The sequence below is a fragment of the Brachionichthys hirsutus genome, unplaced genomic scaffold (genome assembly GCF_040956055.1).
Source record: "Brachionichthys hirsutus isolate HB-005 unplaced genomic scaffold, CSIRO-AGI_Bhir_v1 contig_954, whole genome shotgun sequence".
Taxonomy (NCBI): domain Eukaryota; kingdom Metazoa; phylum Chordata; class Actinopteri; order Lophiiformes; family Brachionichthyidae; genus Brachionichthys; species Brachionichthys hirsutus.
In genome coordinates this window covers 15,292-35,952 of record NW_027180659.1, presented here as the reverse complement: position 1 = coordinate 35,952, position 20,661 = coordinate 15,292, and the positions used below count along the sequence as shown (strand labels likewise).

The 20,661-nt window shown below is 44.3% G+C and overlaps 1 protein-coding gene across 1 annotated transcript; it reads right to left on the bottom strand.

Moving 5' to 3' along the window:
- Window positions 1-362: 362 nt before the first annotated feature.
- Window positions 363-16,522, bottom strand: LOC137916332 (4-aminobutyrate aminotransferase, mitochondrial-like). Its single transcript, XM_068759376.1, has 15 exons — window positions 16,413-16,522; window positions 12,100-12,197; window positions 11,988-12,017; window positions 11,582-11,699; window positions 10,996-11,045; window positions 9,462-9,542; window positions 9,196-9,288; window positions 7,055-7,117; window positions 6,865-6,928; window positions 6,420-6,568; window positions 5,398-5,535; window positions 4,244-4,411; window positions 3,919-4,065; window positions 2,734-2,845; window positions 363-1,440 (listed from the first exon to the last, which is right to left on the bottom strand). The coding sequence occupies exons 1-15, from the start codon at window positions 16,480-16,482 to the stop codon at window positions 1,319-1,321; spliced, it is 1,503 nt and encodes a 500-aa protein (XP_068615477.1). The 5' UTR covers window positions 16,483-16,522; the 3' UTR covers window positions 363-1,318.
- Window positions 16,523-20,661: the final 4,139 nt, after the last annotated feature.

The following is a 20,661-nucleotide window of genomic DNA, read 5'->3' as shown; positions in this document are numbered from 1 at the left end:
TTTCTGAAAGATTTCTGCTTGTGGCAGGGGGCGTCAGTCTGCTGAAAGAGGCCGATGCCATCAGGGAATACCGTTTCCACCAAGGGGTGTACATGGTCTGCAAAGGTAGGTGGTACATGGGTGCTGCAGGGCTGCAGACAGGCTAGAGTGCTGCACAGCTGAAGACAGGCTAGGGTGCTGCACGGCTGCAGACAGGCTAGGGTGCTGCACAGCTGAAGACAGGCTAGGGTGCTGCACGGCTGCAGACAGGCTAGGGTGCTGCACGGCTGCAGACAGGCTAGGGTGCTGCACCGCTGCAGACAGGCTAGGGTGCTGCACGGCTGCAGACAGGCTAGGGTGCTGCACGGCTGCAGACAGGCTAGGGTGCTGCACGGCTGCAGACAGGCTAGGGTGCTGCACCGCTGCAGACAGGCTAGGGTGGCTACGCTGTCTGCAGCTGTGCAGCATCCTGTGCAACAGACACTCTTTATGTGTTTTGTCGTTACGGGTGATTGTGTTTATATGACAACATTCAACGTCTCGCTTTACCCATACTCAAAATTATCCACTTCATCCTATTCCTAGTTTACTGATTACTCTCTTCTGTTTCTAATGATAACTTACATTAAGTTGAGACAAGAGAAAAAAAAGATATAGTAACTGTGGTCAGAATAACGCTCAGTTAAAGTTTACCGCCAGTGTTTGGCAGCAAGATAAGAAAATATTAGCACATTTGAGAGACATGCAGGCACTAATTTCTCTAGGACATTTTGGGAATAGAAAATTACAAGCTGAATTCTTTTTCCAATTAGGACCGATACAGCAGCCAGAAACAACAAAGATATTACAAATGGCATGCGGGATGGCATCATCATCATTATTAGTTTCAATTTACTGTGCATTTATAACGACTTCAGTGTCATGAGTTAGCAAAAGTAAACAGTGGGGTTGCAGCGGCTACTACTTTCAAGGTACACCGCAGTATACAATTTGAAGGTCTACATTACGAGTCGACAGCTTGTCAAGACCTCACAATGGGTGTCGCTCACGCAGCGGAGAATCATTTTTGTATTCTTTCTTTCATTTATATATACTTTTTAATGATTCCAATGATTGGAATGAAAAAGTGTTTGATGAACATAAACAAACCCCTCAAATGGTTATACTGTGAAACTACCCTACCCAGCAGGCTCCGGGGCTTCACTCGTGGTCAGACGCTTATCTCGTGGCGTTGTTGCATGGATTGCATTTTTCATTACATGAATGTTCTGGAATTTCTCTCCCACCACCGGATAACTCAGGCTCATGGAATATTAGTCCATCCTTTAAGACTTGAGATTTACTTGCGCTCGGACAAAACGTCATTGAAGATGTTGAGGAGGATGTGAACGTGGCACTCCTTGAACACCAGGGCTGGGCGGAAGCGGATTGATCGATCTCCACACCCTCCCAGGAGAACACCTGTCAAAGACAAAAGCTGCTGCTTTACATCCACGCTGCAATGACAGCTCTAATTTCATCTACTTTCACAGGAACTGAGTAGATAAATCATCTCTTACTGTTGGAGATGTCGGCAGGCTTGAAGCTCTGTCGGGGTAGTTTTGAGGGTTAATCTTGAGGCTGATGTTGGTAAATGAGATCGGGGTTGAAAAAACATTCCCCATGGGCTGAATGTAGTTTTTTTGTGTAAGTCATCTTTCATGTACTGTAGGTACATTCTGGTATTTTTTTAAAAGCGGAATTTTTACTCATTCAAGTTAAATGTTGAGTATTGATCTACACACGCTCTCTCTTTCCTGTGAAATCAATATAACCTCACTGGTACATGCAGTATTTCTAATACTAATAAGCTAATACACGTCTGTGTATCCACTCCTGATGCTGCTGTGTTTTTTATGTGTCTGTACTTGTATGTTTTTTGTATTTAGTCATTACTGTTACATGTAGCACGACTTCACCGAGAAAGAATCCTAGTCTGTGAACCCTCATTGGCAATAAAAAACTTCTGATTCTGATTCTGATTCTGGATGTTGAATACACTGTCATCTGTGCGGAACCGGATCTTTACACCCTTATTGCATTCCTTGAAGTCCTCATGAAGCATTGCAGGAAAGACGATGGACAGCAAGGCGACAGGGACCGGGTCAGAGATGGAGCAAGGATGTCCCCTGCTGTCGACAGCTATGAGATGCCTCTATGGTTGTCACTGCAGTGCCAAGTTACCTTGTGTTTGTACAGGTGCACAATCACAGCATCCTTGCACTCCTGAGGCCCAGTTTCTGTGTTCCAGATAGTGATCAGCAGTTACCACCATTCTTGGGTCTCTGCAGGGATTCCATCTCATTCAGGACTGTGCTGTCTTTTTTTTGTGTGTGTTTATTTGTCATGCTTGAAAAGCCAAGCTCACACAGCTACGTTGTGAAGAAAGGGAGCAGAGCTGAAATAACTATTTGTAGGACTGGGGAACTCCTTGGCAGCCATCAACCAAAAACCGTCCAAAGGTAAATCAGCAAATTCAGACCACGATTTTCTCAAAATTTCAATGTAAAATTGTCCGCCTTACGAGTCATGTGTCTGCTGAAGCCTGTCCCAGCTGGGTAAAGGCGGAAGACAGAGTACAACCCGGATGTGACGCGAGCTCATCACGGGGCCACATGGTCGATCATTATATTATCAAAAAGGCTCAATAAATTTCATTACAGTTTCAGGAGATTGCTACATTATTAGCTGCTACGAACGGTAATGTGGTCAAACCTTTGTCTCTGGCCTTGAGCAGTATGCTGTCGCGTGTTCCATCATCACAGGCATCGATGGCACAGAAGGTCCCCTGTCCTCGAGCCCGACTCAGTAGGCCAGGGTATTTTGCCTAGAGACCAAAAACACAAAGTTTGTGTTGACACACAATTAGTTTGCGGCCCTATTCTTGATTGACAGCAATTCAATTTCTTGTCCAAGTTCTGTCCAAGGTTTCTGCCTGTTAAAGGGAAGTTTTTCCTTGCCTCCGTCTCCAAAGTCCTTGTGGGTCAAGTTGGGTTCTGTTTTTCCCGGCAGGTTTTTCCCTGCTAATTCTGTAAAGTGCCTTGAGATGACTTTCTGTTGTGATCTGGCGCTATATAAATGATTTGAATTGAAGTATGCAAACCGGTAGAGAAAACAGCCTTATTTCTTTTACTTTATTTTTGTGAATGCAATCACTCTCTTTTATTTTGAAAAATGCTTATTTTGAAAAGAGTTAGTGTGATCCTCTGTTTCTAACTTTACCTTCCTGTTTGCATGGTCACGCTGAGCGAGAATGACCTTCCATTTGTTAAGAGTTATTTTTACCCTCGCCGAAGTGGAGGCGAGGGTATTGCAATTGGGTGCGTTTGTTTGTTTGTTTGTCTGTTTGTTTGTTTGTCTGTCTGTCTGAGCGCATAACTCAAAAACTAGTAACCCAATCGACTTGAAATTTTTACACAAGCAAGGTTCTGTCCGTGGCTCGGTCCTCCCCGAGAATGGCGTTGATCCGGATCTGGATCCAGATTCTAAAATTATTTCTACATCTGGAATTGTGCCTGTGCTGTAAACTGCCACTTTAAGAGGGAGGGACACAAATGGCATGATGGGAAAAAGAGTCCAGAAGGTGTCTTGTAGTACGTTCCGGAGCAGCAAGCTAGAGCAGGTTTGGCCCCTCTGATCCGGAAGCCCTGTTTACTGTCTCACAAGATCCAATAGTCTTTTGGAGGCGGGGTCTGCAATCTCTGATTGTCTTTCTAGTTTGTTCTTGCAGGGGGGGGGGTGTGAGTCCGGGGTTACAAGTAGGTTTGCAGGTGTAATTGTGGCCTTGCCAAGCTAACTGTCAGGTACGCACATGCGCGTAGACGTACAACCGCCGTTACGCACTCCTGTATATATATTTACAAAATGGAAATACAATTTAAGCGCACATAAACGCCCTACCTGTAGTTCATAAAGTCCATTTAGCAAAGCATTTCCAGAACGGGCCACCTCCTCTAGAAGGTTTTCCCGACGAATAACATTTAGAACCTCAGCCAGGAGCAAGTTCTTTGATGGGTCGCCCATCCACGTGTTAAAGATCCGGTATGGCTGGAAAAAAGTAGCAAATACACAAGCAAATACATCTGGAAGCAAAAATAGCAATGACAGTATTAGCATCTTGCTAGCGTGATAGTGAACTAACATTTCAGGAGCATTAGGTTGTCTTTACGAGACTGTTTACATGTCAACACAGAAGAAACAGAATAACCAGGTAAAGAAAACCAACCTTATCAGCCTGAAATTGATCTTTGTGGTAGTAGCCACCAGTCAGAAGCTTCTTGCTGAAAGACACAACGTCAGCAGGGTCCTCCATGCCCCAGTGCTCGTGGGCCCAAACCTTTCCTGTGCTGCCTCCACCCGTCTGGACTTCATCGACATGAAAGGCACATCCATGCTGGAAGGGTCAAACACCAACAGAGTAAGCGGTGACAAAAGGACTGTCAATATGCTCACAACAAAGGCAAAAGGGTTTCAAATCTAATTTCTGAATTCTGATTCTGACCACTGCCATATGCACTCCAAAATCGATTTGTGTATCCTGTCCTGGTGACAGCAGGGTGTCTAGAGCGGGTGAAAGCAATGCATTCACGACAACAGTTCCACAAGTCTGTGAGCATTTACACAGGAGGCAATTCTCTTCACCTCAGGAAGTCAGTTGAGAAGTCATTGCCTTTTGAAACCAGCAAGTGGTACTGGTTTGGTCAAATTTAGATTTGTATGTCATGTCAATTCTTAAATTTAAGAATGCTTTTTTTTAAATATTGTACTTTACGACTGACTTCGAGTGAGTTGGACAGGAATGGCTAAAGGATCAGATATGGCCTGTGGGCAATACATTGTGGCTTCATCCAAAGCACATGTGTCAAACCTGTCCAGTGGAGGGCCGAGACACTCCAGGTTTTCTTTCCAACCATCTCTCCAGCAGCTGATCTCACTAATGAGTTCCTTCTCTCAAATCAGAGGCGTTGATAATTACAATCACCTGCTTTATTGGCCAGCTGGGAGGAAAACCTGGAGTGTCTCGGCCCTCCACCGGACGGGTTTGACACCCCTGATCCAAAGGAAGAAGACACGTCTGGTGAACGCGCACAGGTGTGATCGCAGCATGTCCACCAGGGGACAGCGTCTCACTTGCATTTCAGTTGTTTGTGATTCCAGCTTTATCAGGCTTTTACATTCATGTCGATCTTAATAAGTGCTGCAAAGCAGCTAGGCTAGGCTTTCCTGTCCCAAGCCTTGGACCATGGGTCCCAGTACAGACATTTGATGTAGTTCATGTTGACATGAAATGTCTGTGTTCGATGATAATTAACCAGTAAATATTACAGACAGAGAACCAAAACCAGAATCTAGGGCTTGCTGGATCGTAACAACTAATACCTTTTGTGTTATGTTGCGGAGGCTTCTGAAGAAGTCTGGTGAAGCATGGTTATCTCCCCCTTCAGCTTGGATTGGTTCAATTACAATCCCTGCCACAGGTTTTCCCTTCTGTCGCCACTTGATGATCAGATCCTCCACCTGGAAACAGACGATAGTCCAACTATCACATATCTCTCTCTCTCCGTGTCTGAGTCTCACATACATGTAGCAGTGACAGTAATAATCTAACTAGCATGCCAAATCAGAACAAGACTATTACAAGGCAACCCGCTATTTCCTGTTGACGTCTCAATCGTATCATAGTCATGTTGCAAGAGGAGGCACATATGATTATTTTGAAAAAGATGAACTGAGGCTACAGGTTGAAAATAACGCATGTACAATAATAACCGGTGTACCGAGCCCGACATAATGACTGTAGAGTAGACAATCACTGCTCCGTGGACCTGGAATACGTGACCTGTGCACCTTCTCTGTGAGCTAACGGTGGTCTTTGTTACTGCTGTTTACATTCCACTGAATGCAAATGCTAACGTGGCTAATGGAACCCTACATCGTAGCATTAGCAGCACTGGACTTTAATTGTGTACACCTTGAGGACGTGCTCCCAAACCAACACCAGCATGTCAAGCGTGTCTCCAGGGGAAATAACACACTGGACAAGGTCTACACACCAACATAAGGCTAGGCTACAAGGCTAAACAGTTAGCACTCATGGGCCAGTCTGACAAGATGTCAATGCTTTTAATCCCCGCATCAGTCTCAACAGAAACAGCGTTGACCTGACATCACCACAGCAGTCTTATAGTCGCTTTTGATTTTATTTTAGAAAGTGTTTGCTTGCCTCGACTCAGTAAATCAAATGAACGGGTGTCAAAGAAGTTTTAAATCTACCTTTATTGGTTTTAAGCCATTTTTGTAGAAGTAAAGGGGATTAGAAAACACAAACAGTGCAGTAAAATTGTATGGTGACGAACTTCGTGATTATGAACACGAACATTCTGTGTGCACCAACAACCTACCTCCTCCAAACATCGCGCCTCCTCCTTTGCATTCTCTCTGGTAAATTCCTCCAGTGGGTACTGCAGTCGGGGGAACGGGGCAATCGGCCAATCAAATGATGGTATGTCTAGTTTGTGGATTGATTTGGAGTGTGTCGTTGCCAAGCAACCTTAACAAGGCAAAAACTTTATATTAGTCATGAATCTACAGTGCCACACTAGTAACGTTCTAACATTTGATTTAACTGCTGTTCACTGTGCTTTATTTCAAGTACTTATGAGATATATATTTATCTATCAATCATTCCAGGTAAAGTCCTTCAACACAAGATTGCACGACAAGGTGAAAGTTTGCTGCCCCCCCCCCCTTTCATGTTGTACATAAATATGCATGTGTGATTTAAACGAGCACAAGAGTCTGGCCGACGTAGCACTACTGGTGTTTTCATGACAATACTCTGCTTACCCATGGTTCTTCCATGGAAACTCCCCATGAAAGATAAAATACTGAGATCTGGACACCCAGGGGCCTGAGGCAAAAAAAAGAGTCATTTAAATAGAGAGCAAAAGACAAACAATGCATCGATGCAGATGCAAACGCATCTCGATGATCATGTGGAAATGATGCCTGAAGCAGTGAGGTGCCGTTCACCGACCTGGTTTATCATGCAGGTGCTGAGGTCTTCATCGGTGGGAGTGTTGTGGCCTCGCTCCTTGTTCTTCAGTGAAAACACACACGCCGTTAGAACGCCACACAAAGCTGAAGGTATCGTCACATTTAGGAGATTTAAACAAACATTTATGTGGAGGCCAGAAAAATTCAAGATTCAAGATACTTTATTATCATTATGCGAACATAATAAAATCGTGAGAAGGCCCACGGCTTAAGGCACACACCAGAACCTAATAAAAAACTAAAACTAAATTCTCTCTCTTACAGAAACAATAAACATATACACAAAGAGAGTGAGAATCACAGGCAATAGTGCAAAATAGCAGCAGCAACAGCAGCACAGGCATAAAGCGTCCCAGATCGCTACAAGGGAACGACTGCTTTCACAGCTCGGGGGAAGAAGCTGTTCCTGAGCCTTGCAGTGCTGCTTCTTATTGTCCTGAACCGCCTCCCTGATGGGGGCGGGACAAACAGTCTGTGGCCCGGGTGGGTGGGGTCTGTGGCGATGCGTCTGGCCCTCCTCTGGACTCTGGAGGTGTAAACAGAGTCCAAATCAGGCAGACGGTGACCCACAATCCCCTGAGCTGTCCTCACCACCCGGGATAGGTCCTTCCTGTCCTGCGCCGTGCAGCTGCCGTACCACACGGCAGCTGCACGACACAGGATGCTCTCTAACGTGGCCCGGTAAAAGTTTGCAAGCAGCACAGAGGAGAGTCCAGCCCGCTTCAGCTTCCTGAGGAAGAAGAGCCAGGCTGGACTTCCTGAGGAAATATACACAAAACAAGATGTTCAGTATGTTAGTCGCTAGCTTGGCAGTAAGCAAAGCATAAAAGTGACTGCCCAGCAGGTTCCCGACTCCTGCACAATGTTTTTGTGGAAATCTGAGCAGCATTTTTAGTGAAAATAATAAAAATGTCACAAGATGTCCTAAATGTTTAAGAAAATGATGGTGGATTTTACTCTTTCATGCCTCTGTGTGTTCTTTTCTGGCCCTTGCTGCATCATTCCACCTTTTTGTCATCCACTGCCACTTGTGGAAAATTTCCCAGTACATGAATCTGTATTGTCACCATGAATTTTGACTGGAGAACCAAGTAGTTGGAAGACCATTTTTAGCTGACCAATTACTATTATTGCTCCAAATGAGGCCTAAATATAATTGAAAACTCAAAAAAGTTTGCACAAAATTCAAGCAAACTGAAAATGAGCACACGATACGGCGATCAGAAACAGGCGTGGCCCAAACGCAGCCCTGGCATGCTGAATAAGGTGCAGGAAAAACAACTGGTGCACATATGTGACTCACCGAGGCAGTAAAAACCTCGTGGAACTCAGACGTAAGGCCAACAGGTAGGACAACATTTCTTCTTGCTGGGCAGCAAATGTCTTTCATATTTATATTATTCGAGCTGTTGCTGAATTTGTTTTCAGTATTTCAGGTAAGCTGCATATTTCTCATATTTTCATTAAATATGTTAGTAAAAATCTTATAATTCCAATATGTATAAATATATATATAAATACTCAATAACAAACAATATCATAAACATTTATAATGTTTATGATAAATGTAAAACTCATAGCATACATCGCACAGATGTGAACTAGAAAGACAATCAGAGATTGCAGACCCTCGCCTCCAAAAGACTATTGGATCTTGTGAGACAGTAAACAGGGCTTCCGGATCAGAGGAGCCAAACCTGCTCTAGCTTGCTGCTCCGGAACGTACTACAAGACTCCTTCTGGACTCTTTTTCCCATCATGCCATTCGTGTCCCTCCCTCTTAAAGTGGCAGTTTACAGCACAGGCACAATTCCAGATGTAAAAATAATTCTAGAATCTGGATCCAGATCCGGATCAACGCCATTCTCAGGGAGGACCGAGCCACGGACAGAACCTTGCTCGTGTAAAAATTTCAAGTCGATTGGGTTACTAGTTTTTGACTTATGTGCGCGGACAGACAAACAAACAAACAGACAAACAGACAAACGCACCCAATTGCAATACCCTCGCCTCCCCTTCAGCGAGGGTAACAAGTGTAAGATTTGAATCTGATGATTGGGCACAAAGAATTTGAAAAGCACGGCTTTAGACCATATTTCTATTTACCAGCCCCTCACTTACCCGATACCAGATAAATATTGTTTTATAAGCATTTTCATTGGAGCAGGAGCCACAGGACATCGTCTGAACTCGACTCATTCCACTGGGAGCGATCTGACAGAGAGAGTAGACAAGACTTAATAAACAGTACAATATCTAGTAAGCTTAATTATACAATATAATATAAACACAATTTACTATATTATATAACTTTTTACATGCATTCACATTAACAAGAACAATACTTTATACAAGTATTCTGGATTCTCTGTGTGTATTTCACTAACTGAAAGCAGACTTTCATTGAGTTTGTCTGGGAAGTTCTCCGGAGGCAGGATTCCCAGGGCCGGGCGGTTCACAAAGGTACTCTGAAATAGAAAAGATATAACTGACAGAACAAGATTCATTCATAGACACTGTGGAATTAGTAGTGGACAAATGGATTTGCTGCGTCTTCAAAAGCTCTGGATCCAGATCCAGAAGACACCGCCATCACTGAACGTGTGTTCTTAGTGAATAACTTCTAAAGTCAACCGGAATCCAGTTGCTCAAGGTTCGTTTTCACGGTTAAGGAATCTACAAATTGTAGGGAATTCCCATATTAGATGGGATTCCACAACGTGATAACACGCCGACACCACTAGGAACACGCCACATTTAGTTTGGATTTGTAATGACTGATTTCAATTGAACGCATCACACCAGTGATGTCACACACAACACAGATAAAAATGGGCTTAGATTGGCTGGGGCACAATCCCCACCCCTTCAGGGGACGGAGTCATGGATATATGAAGACACAGAAGCAAAGAACTGCCCCTTTGTTCGGACCTGAGACACACACACGAAACAGGATCAAACCTCAGCGCTGATATCCGAACTAATTGTACTGATCTGTTAATTATATAAATGTCTTAATCTTAACCCACATTCTCCTCATTGAATACGCACCCACTATGGAGAACAAGAACCGGAAGAGGGTTTGGTAAAACCCTCCAAAATACAGATCAAACTAGAAAACGACAATCAGAGATTGCAGACCCTCGCCTCCAATAGACTATTGGATCTTGTGAGACAGTAAACAGGGCTTCCGGATCAGAGGGGCCAAACCTGCTCTAGCTTGCTGCTCCGGAACGTACTACAAGACTCCTTCTGGACTCTTTTTCCCATCATGCCATTCGTGTCCCTCCCTCTTAAAGTGACACTCCCATGTTACAGCACAGGCACAATTCCAGATGTAAAAATAATTCTAGAATCTGGATCCAGATCCGGATCAACGCCATTCTCGGGGAGGACCAAGCCACGGACAGAACCTTGCTTGCGTAAAAATTTCCAGTCGATTGGGTTACTAGTTTTTGAGTTATGCGCGCAGACAGACAAACAAACAAACAACAAACAAACAGACAGACAAACAGACAAACAAACGCACCCAATTGCAATACCCTCGCCTCCTCTTCGGCGAGGGTAATAAATGCAGGATGATTATTTTTGCTGTAAATCCCAATCCAGGGAGACTGAGGTGCTCGGAAGAGGTTGGCGCTCTCCGAGTGCTTTTCTAGTTTCAGACAGCGCTCGGGTTACAAGTCAGGTAAACTTTATTCAACACAGAGATCTACCATGACCTGGAGAACCAAGGATCCGCACAGACGGGACATTAGAAGTAAAGGTAATGTTTCAAATACAGATGCACAGTGACAAAGCTGACCACTAGTAGAGCGGGGGGGGGGGGAGTCTTATACAAGTACGCTATCCAAAATAGTAATTCATAATGTCGTCAGTGAAAGTTATTCTTCCTATTCATGTAAAATGCACGAGACCTACCAGATTGTTGGGATTGGCCATCAGCTTGAGGAGAGCCGGGTGGTTGTAGCCTGAGGGACGACCGAATGGAGAGAATGGGAGGAAGAAAACACGCATTTGACTCGACAACTTTGTGAAGGTTTTACGGGTCAATTGACATCTTTCACTTCAGCTTCAGGGACGGTGAAGCATACATGAACATGAAGGGAAGCCGCCAAAACCACACAGTGACAGTACACTGAAAAAATACTACTAACAATACTACTGCTGCTAATACCACCCATTCATCAGACATCCATCCATCCATCCATCCATCCAACCACTCATCCGTCCACCCATCCACCGTGATGGTCACCAGTTTGACGGAGCCTATCCCAGCTTGCTACGAGCCAAAAGCAAGGTACACTCCGGACGAAGCGCCAACTCATCACGGGGTCACACAAAAGACAAACAAACACACGCTCACAAACAACTTGGTGCGACCAGTTTAACTAAGCTGCAAGTTTCTAGAGGAGGGAGGAACCCGGAGAACCCGGAGAGAACCCACGTCGACACGGGAAGAACATGCAAACTCCCACAAACTGCGTTTGAATGCTAGGATACTAACCAATCGGGATGGAGGAGATTTGAGTGTACACATCCAGCATGCGGTTGTTGTCCACATCCACCAGGTAGTTCCCCCTGCTCTCCTCATAGTTACAGAAGAAGTTGATCGCACCAACATTCTGGTGAGAGATAAGTTCTGTAAGAAGGTGGCATCACTCGTCCAGTGGAACGTCACCTCTCAGTTCCGTCAGGGGACATTGTAAAACAAAAGGAACACACACACAAAGAAGTCTTCACGTTAGTAATTCCTTTGGCACCTTTGCAGCCGTTCTCGAAGAGCCACCATGCTAACGTGAACAAGACATCGTGAAACCGAAACGCAAAATGAGAGGACAGTGTGAGCAGCGGGAGACAACGTGCATATCGTATTAAACGTAACATAGTGAGGTTATCACCACAGCGCTCACCTGGATGTCTCCCAGCTGTTTCATCAGCGTCTGCAGATCAATAAGTGTTTCGTCATTAAAGCATTTCAAAGGGATTGATTTGTGTGTGTGTGTTTGTGTGTGTGTGTGTTACCTGTGATCGTGGGCCAGGGACTGAAGTCTTCATGGATGGCCCATCGTAGCCAAACTCCACCTGGCTTTTTGGTGCCACTTTGCTGGCATGTCTGCATGCTGGTGAAGAAAAGGGATGCTAATGTATTTGTAAAGTTGCATGTGCTCAGCTGCAAAATAAACGTGGTTTTAAGCATCTTGCTGCGTCACAAATCAGAAAAAAAGAAGTTATAGCCCATCACGCCATTGGAAACACGGCATCCAACCTGAGCGTGTCCACATCACACAGGTTTTAACGGACTGGCAGAATAAGATATAGCCGACACAGGTTTAAAAGCACATTTTGGATATTTTCATGAATATTGAACAGTTCACGTAAATGTAGCAAATAAATACATTTATCATAAGATGAAGCCCTGAATGTTCTCCTTCACTCAGCAGAGAAACCAGTTCAGGGTTCGATTGAAAGTGTTTCGCCGTGCTTCATTCTTCCAGTGGCGGGCGGTCACGGCCTGCAAGGCCTTCTCTGCTTGCCTAACATAACCAGAAATCAAGAATGCATGATCATATTTATGATAAAATCAATTTAATTTTATGTATATATATATATATATTCTTCACATTCATGTTATATTATATTACAGTGATGTATTTTTAGGTGAGAGTTTTTATCCAATCAGAATTCAGCTAGCTTGTGTTGCCAGGCGGATTTCATAGTACCAGTGGCAAGTACTATCCGTCCGAGACCTTCAGTATCAGCGCTGCTTGCCGTCTGTGTTGTGTCAGTGAACGGGCTCGTAGAGTTGAGTTGATAGACAGTTGCGATAGCCAATCAGATCACGAGTTAGTGAAACAGGTCCTTCCTGCTTGTTTCACGTCACAACTCAATAACGCGTCCTGTGATTGGCTCTTAGAGTTGATAGACAGTTGCGATAGCCAATCAGATCACGAGTTGGTGAGACAAGTCCTTCCTGCTTGTCTCACGTCACAACTCAATAACGCGTCCTGTGATCGGCTCTTAGAGTTGATAGACAGTTGCGGTAGCCAATCAGATCACGGGTTGGTGAAAGTAAGGCCTTCCTGCCTGTGATTGGATACTCCGTGTGAGAGGGCAGCGCTATGCATATTGCGTCATCAGCTAATGGAACCGGTACGGCGCGACCGACCGAAGATAAAACCACAATTATTCCTGCGTTTTTAACCCACAATGGCCGAAGGAGGGGAAAGTGTGGATTTGGTTGTGGATATTCTTGAAAGGCCATTTTCAAGACGGACCTTTACAGAGAAGCTACTAGCTTCGGCTCACGAGAGCTAGCTTCAAGCTAGCTCCGGAGCTAGCTAACCTGTCCCAGGTGGGGAAAGCATTTGTACGCCGCTTCCAGGCTTCAAACTTCTGGATTACAGCTTCTGAGTGTCGCTGCAAATTGTTCTGCTGGGAATGCCTTTTGTTTGCAAGGGATCGATTTAATGTTTGGAGCAACACTGGATTTAGGAACTTTAAGAAAGGAGAATGGATTTTGTTTTCAAATAACTGTTTTGGGGGACAGCTGTTTTGGTGAGTACCAACATTTTATTTATTTAACATTATAACGAAATAAAATCACAGATATACCGTAAATGCAATGTATGTAAATAATGTGGTGCGCCGGTGCAGCTGTGTGATTGTAGTGGAAGTACGACACGTTGTGTTGCAGTCTTTCTTATATTAAACTGCAAGTTCGCAATTTAAAGCTTCATGGTGGACTTTAAAAAGTTTTGGAAAAATAATGTTAAATTCCATTTTATTTATAACTTTGATAGTACCACGTATAGTGGTAAGTTTTAATTGCTGATGCAGTTTATTGATTTTTAAATGCTCTGGAAAAAATATCCTGTGTTGTACACGATTGAGGTGATGCAGCACCCAGTAGTGCGTAAGTGTGTGTTTGTACATTATTTCTAAAGCCGTGGTGTCAGAAATGATGGTATTATGAGGGGTATTTATTCAAGTCGGACTAAGTAGGACTTCACTGAAGGCCTAGGTGTAAAATGCACCGCCCGCCACTGCATTCTTCACACACTGGCTGTGGAGGTGATGTAATGCAAACAAGGAGTAAACATCGTGGGGAAGGCCTGGTCTAAAGAACAGAGACGCCATTCATCTCAACATGGATGGAGCAACTGTCTTATTGGAGAAGCGGACCATGTTCTCCAGCTTCACAGCGATCACCACAAGCTAACTCAACCAAAAGCGTCTACACGATACCAGCCAGCCTATCAAATGTCCAGCATAGGGCCCCAGTTACACCTACACTAATCCGATACCAGCCCAATTCTACAGCTCCAAAGGTTCTAGTATACCAGCCATCTCTAACTGTGATAACGGCAACATGTCAGCACCTCACCCTATGCTTCAACAGACTACTCCATCAACTATCACTGCGCACCCTGTGCACCAGCCTCCACCTGCTATGACTGCAGAGGCCATGATCCAGTCAAAACGCTACCAGCCAGGGCTGCCTCTCCAACAGGTTATCCAGCATCAGCCTCCCCCTGTAGTGCAGCCTGTCTACCAGACGGGGCCCATGATGCCAGGTCCTTCTCCTCAGACATTCAATATTCTCCCACCACAGTGCACCATGCCGCAGTCTTCATACAGTTTCCAGCTGCCGAAGCAGCCTGTTCCTGTACCTGAACTGCCCAAGCTGGTCTATGACTGGTCTATGGACCTTGGGATGGCACTAGACCAGCTGCTTGACCCTCACACAGAGCTGTCAGAGCAATACTAGTACCGTGTACTCACGGAACACCTAGTCCTGGATGAAGCCAATAGTCCAATAGTCCCAAGTCCAGTAAGTTTTGTCTCTTCAGTAAGCACACAGTGCACAGGCATCATACAGCGTTCACAAGATGATGTCAGGACATGGCTCGAAGGTGGTAAGCGCTGTCGTAACTGTGGTCAGACCAACCACCAGCCCGAAGCTTGCACCTTGAACAAACCATGCAGTGAGTGTCAAGAGATTAATCTGAGAGTTCTTCACGACGTTGGCTAGTTGGACTCTACCTTATCACTCCACTTGACCAAGCCACAAACTTCCAGCAAGGAAGAAAGGTGCATCTCAAGGTGTTGCAGACTATAATACGTAACGGCTGCTGGTCACTGAAGACCCACGCCATTCGGGACGATGGAGCTGAACGGACAATAATGCTACCAGCTGCTGCCCAACGTCTCGGCCTCAAAGGTAAAGCAGAGATCCTCACTCTGTGTACCATCCGTCAAGACGTTGCTGTCAGAGTTACTGTTTAATTTTCATTGTACATAGTAGAGTCTTTTAAAGATGGTTGACCCATGTGGGTCTTGAGGAATCCCTTTGTCTGAGCTATCGTGGGGGAGGTAGGGGTCTATGCAAATATCCGAGAACCGCCTACTTCACAATGTTAATAAATTGACTTGAGATGGGAGGATCGGCAGAGGTCTCTGTGCGTTGCAGCTGGACGGACAAGATCTCTCCCGATCCGGATTGGTAAAGTATCAAAGTTTGTCTGACTGATTCATTTTGTGTGCGTTTTAATCATTCTTACATAGGATGCCAGGGGAATTTCCCTGACAGTTGCCCATCTGGCTGGTGAGTCCATTTCTTTCTATGTAGCCTCCCTAGCACACCCAAAAGAGCGCCACCTCATTGAAGTCCAGCCAATCAGAGAGCTTTCCTGAAGAGGTCAGCTAGGCCTGTATCCCATGGCAGCAGGCTGAGTTAACCTGCTCCGAGTTCAAGCAATTTATTAGTTTATTTAATAGCTCCAAGAAAGCAGCAGAAGCTTTCATTCCTGTCATTATACAATGAACTGCATTACAAAATTAAGAGATTAGCTCTGAAGACCAGTCCTGAGCTGCTATGACTGACGGTCGGTTAATAATTACAGATGGCTCCACCATTGAATTTTAATTTTACTTGATGAAAATGTCCCCAACGGGACAATGTGTAATTTTAATGGGTTATCTGAGATCTACTGCAGCGCTGGCTCTCTTGGGAGTCGGATCAGACAGAGGTAAGTTTTCACCCAAAGCAAACCCACCACCCATCACATCACAGGTTGAACCAATAGCTCAAATAGAATTTTCATTCTGATCTGAGAAGAGCACCAAAGCTACTGAAAGAAAATAAAAATGGCACATGGGTCTAAATAATCTGTTCAAGTTTACTCTCATATTAAAAGTAGCAAAACAGCTGAATGGACAAAACACACATGATACATGTTTCTCATCAAATCCAAATTATTCAGTCAATAAATGGATGAACATAAGTTTGTAGCAAAGATTAAGGAACTACCAAGTGATCTAAGTGTTGGAATTACCTGGAGCACCAAGCCACGAGGATTTATGCAGGGAGAGAACAAACTGACGGCTGATCAGCGAAGACGCCATGACGGGGATGTTCGACAGACGGGAGGATTCTCTTCACCGGTTCACCTATAAAGAGAGAGAGAGAGAGACGTCACAGTGACGACACAACCAATGCCATTGCATTGTTGCCATAACCAAAGTTCAAACACACACACACACACACATAATGCCTGCACATATACAATTAGCAGGATCGAGGCAGCATTCGGTGAGCTGGATGGAACTGGTTCAGACTGCTAGAGTTACGCAACAACCCAGGAGAGCAGCGCCAATAAAGTGCTGAGCCACTTTATAGCACTTTTAAAGGAAAAGGTCGCCACTTCCTCCTGATTAATGATGACACAATTAAAATAAAATCCAAAACGAGAAACACTTGAACTAAAATAAAGGACCTGCGTTCAGCTGGAATGAATATTTAAGACACTATTGCATTGGCCTCCAGCGGTGCCATGCGGAACCGGGGAGTTTATTTGTCTAAACTGGACTGACTGACTTATTTCAACCACATACTGTTGCAACAAAGCAAACACATTCCATTTCAAAAAGAAACTGAAAATTCTGTCTGTGCATTTATTTCTTGCAGCCTGAATTTGTGCAATTCCTTATCATATTTGGACAATAAAACTAATCCATCCGTCTGTGTTTGGTAGCATTAGTGTGAATAACAAAAGCAGGATCAATAATCTGATCAAGAAGGCTGTCTCGGTGATCAGCATCACCCCAGACTCACTCACCCACATGGTGCTGTTACCTTATTTAAGGTGCTGAGGACGAGTAACATTTTCTATTCGAATAGAATTTATCTCATGACTGTCTGTTTCAGTCCTGCTGGATGATCAATCATGTAACTATTATTAGTGATTATTACTCATTAAGTTAACACAGTGTCATTTTTATAACCTGATAATAACATGGTACTCTTTTTAACTCGATGCCGATAGCCTTTATGCAAAATATTTCATATCTTTAGTTGTTTTGTCACTGTGTAAAAAAAAAAAGCTGACTTGATCGGATTCTATTTAAATACATTTAAGATTTTTGGCTTCAAATTGTCTGGTATAATCAGATCAGGAATTCTCTCCACCAGTGAGTGACCTGAAATGACACTGGGAAAGGTCTGTTGCATAGTCCCAGCTGTAAAGCGGAGTTATTGACTGCCAGAACTGGAAGGCTGCGTTTGATCAGCGTGATCAGCAGAGAAAACAAGGCGTTCCATAAAACTCCACCAACAGTGGTGGAATGACATTTAGTGATTACAATCAGATTACAATTTCTTTCAGCCCAGCAGACAACAATGCATCCCAGATTAATTATTTTTGTAATCACAACGAAACGTTAACATGGACAAGATGAGAAAATAATACTAGAACTACCAAGGCAGTCATTTTGACAGGTTTCAAAATTTGCAGCGTCATAACATGGTTTAAAAAATATGTATGACGTATGTAATGGGGTCCTGACTTTTTCTAAATGTGTGCATATATTATTATAACATTGTTTTATCATTCAAATTTCAAAATACAAAAGAGATGTGAGTATTACTCCCTCGAATGACCATAGCAGTCAGAATGACTGCATGCTTCTTATAGGGCGTGTCATGTGGGCGTGTCATGTGTCACTCTTTGCTCCATTGTCCTGCTCTTTCTCTTTCTCCTGCTCTATTGTCTGTTTGTTCTTTAGGCTCCGTGAAGCTAAAACCGAGTTATAGCTTCACTCTAAACCCAAGAGAGACGAAAATGACAAGTAGAAATAAAAGGAAAGTTATGGAGTCTTTAGCCTTCAGCCTTGCTTCAGAGCCTTGGTGAGGAAGACTCTGATGAAAGAGCGGGTTCAGAGCGTGATGTCTCTTGGTGTTTGGAAGATCATTATAACAATAATCCAAATTATATATAAATAATGTCCGAGCAGTGAAAATGACTGCTAAGGTCATTCTAGTAGTTGCAGAATTCTGGTAGTCCGAGTGTTAATACACAAGTCATTCACGCTCTTGAAGACAAGACAATTGCAATCGTCTCGTCCACGGCCGCTTATCCCAAGTTACGGGTCACAGGTTCTGCTGGAGCCCCTCCCAGCAGGTTCTGGGAACGAGGCCGGATGCATCCCGGATGAGACGATAAAATAATGTTTGTGCCATTCATGTAAATCTTTCGGGTGCATTCATGACAACCGACGTGGTACGTGGAGACAATACAGTCACTGACATCAGAGAAGTACGACTACATCTATGCAAAACCGCACAAAAAATATATCATGTTTATATGCAAATTATACCCACAAGGATGGAAAAACAAGAACGTCTGCCACTTCAACATCAAAAACGAAGGAACATGTTAAGTAGTGATCTCCAACCTGTTTTAAATGTTTATAATAGTTAATAATTAGCATTGTTAAAGGTCAAATGATGACTCCAACCTGTTTTAAATGTTTATAATAGTTAATAATTAGCATTGTTAAAGGTCTAATGACGACTCCAACCTGTTTTGAAAGCAGGATACATTTGTTTTGTTTTTCACAGAGATAATTGTTGCCGTTGGAGTTGGCGTGCGTCATTGCAGAGACGTTATGTTGTGTCAATGAAATAAATAAAACACTCAATCATGATAGATTTCATTTAGTGGCCTGATGGGTTTGTTTTTTTACCTATTGCACCTATTTTTTCTTAGATCATTATAATATTAATCCAAATTATAATGTCCGAGCAGTCAAAATGACTGCTATGGTCATTCTAGTAGTTGCAACATTCTGCTAGACCGAGTGTTAAAGATGGAGCGCAAACAGAATAAGAAACGGCGAGACTGGGGGAGATGTTTTCTTTTTCGAGGGATGCACGTTTTCCAGAGGATGAAGGAGGAGTTGTCTGTTTTTGATGTCGAGGCACTGAGCTCGGACGTAACTTTTGAGTATAGAGCAGCAGACATTGCTGCTCTGGCAGAGAAGTGTGAGGCTGTTCTGCAGCACCCACATTCTGGAGGTCATTAATAGTGAATGTGTTGAATTCAAGTTCATAATGAGGCTAAAACTTAAACATGGGTCAATCAGAACCTTCCCAAGAATCAAGAATCAAGAAAGTTTTATTGTCACTCCCACACTCACATGAAAGGAACAAAAAATAGTACTCAGGTCCCAGATCGAGGTGTCTAATAAACAGTCATTTAACAGACAGTCATTCAGTGCAAACTCTTTTTTTTTTCAAAATATGTACACATTATTTATTGCACAGATACCCGAATAGCAGCATCCAACGGAGTGAAACGAGTCCGACAAGGCAGCAGTAGTTGTGACCTGAGAGTCCACCTCAGAGTTATCCACTGTTCATAACTCTCACAGCATCAGGGAAGAAACTGTTTTTGAACCTGGTGGTTCTGGCCCTGATGCTGCGCAGCCTCCTCCCAGATGGGAGGGGGGAAAACAGTCCATGTGCAGGGTGGGTGGGGCCCTTCATGATGCAGGTTGCCTTTGTCCTGCACCTCCTGCTGTAGATGTCACCGACGGTTTGTAGGCTGCTCGCCGAAGTCCTTTGGGCCGATTTAACCACCCGCTGCAGGGCCTTTCTGTCTGCAGCAGAGCAGCTGCCGTACCACACCGTGATGCAGGATGAGAGGACACTCTCCACCGCACACCTGTAGAAGGAAGCCAGGACAGGGGTGCCCATACCTGCTCGCCTCAGCCTCCTCAGAAAGTAGAGGCGCTGGTGGGCCTTCTTAACTAGGGCGGCTGAGTTGGTCCTCCATGCCAGGTCGCTAGCGATGTGCACGCCGAGGTACTTGATGCTCTGGACCACCTCGACAGCCGCTCCTCCGATGTAGAGGGGAGCGGCGTAGCCTCCTTTCCTATAATCCACAAACATCTCCTTTGTTTTCTTCACATTGATGCAGAGGTTATTTTCTCTGCACCACTGCACCAGATGTTCCACCTCCTGCATGTACTCCGACTCATCGTTGTTGAGGATGCGTCCCACCACTGCTGTGTCGTCTGCGAACTTGACGATATGACTGCTCGGGTACTTGGCCTTGCAGTCATACGTCAGCAGCGTGAACAGCAGAGGGCTCAGGACGCATCCTTGAGGGGAGCCGGTGTTGAGGGTGATGGGGGCGGAGGAGATGTTGTGGATTCTCACAGTCTGCGGCCGGTTTGTCAGGAAGTCCAGGACCCAGTTGCACATTGATGGGCTCAGCCCCAGTGTCACCAGTTTGCTTACCA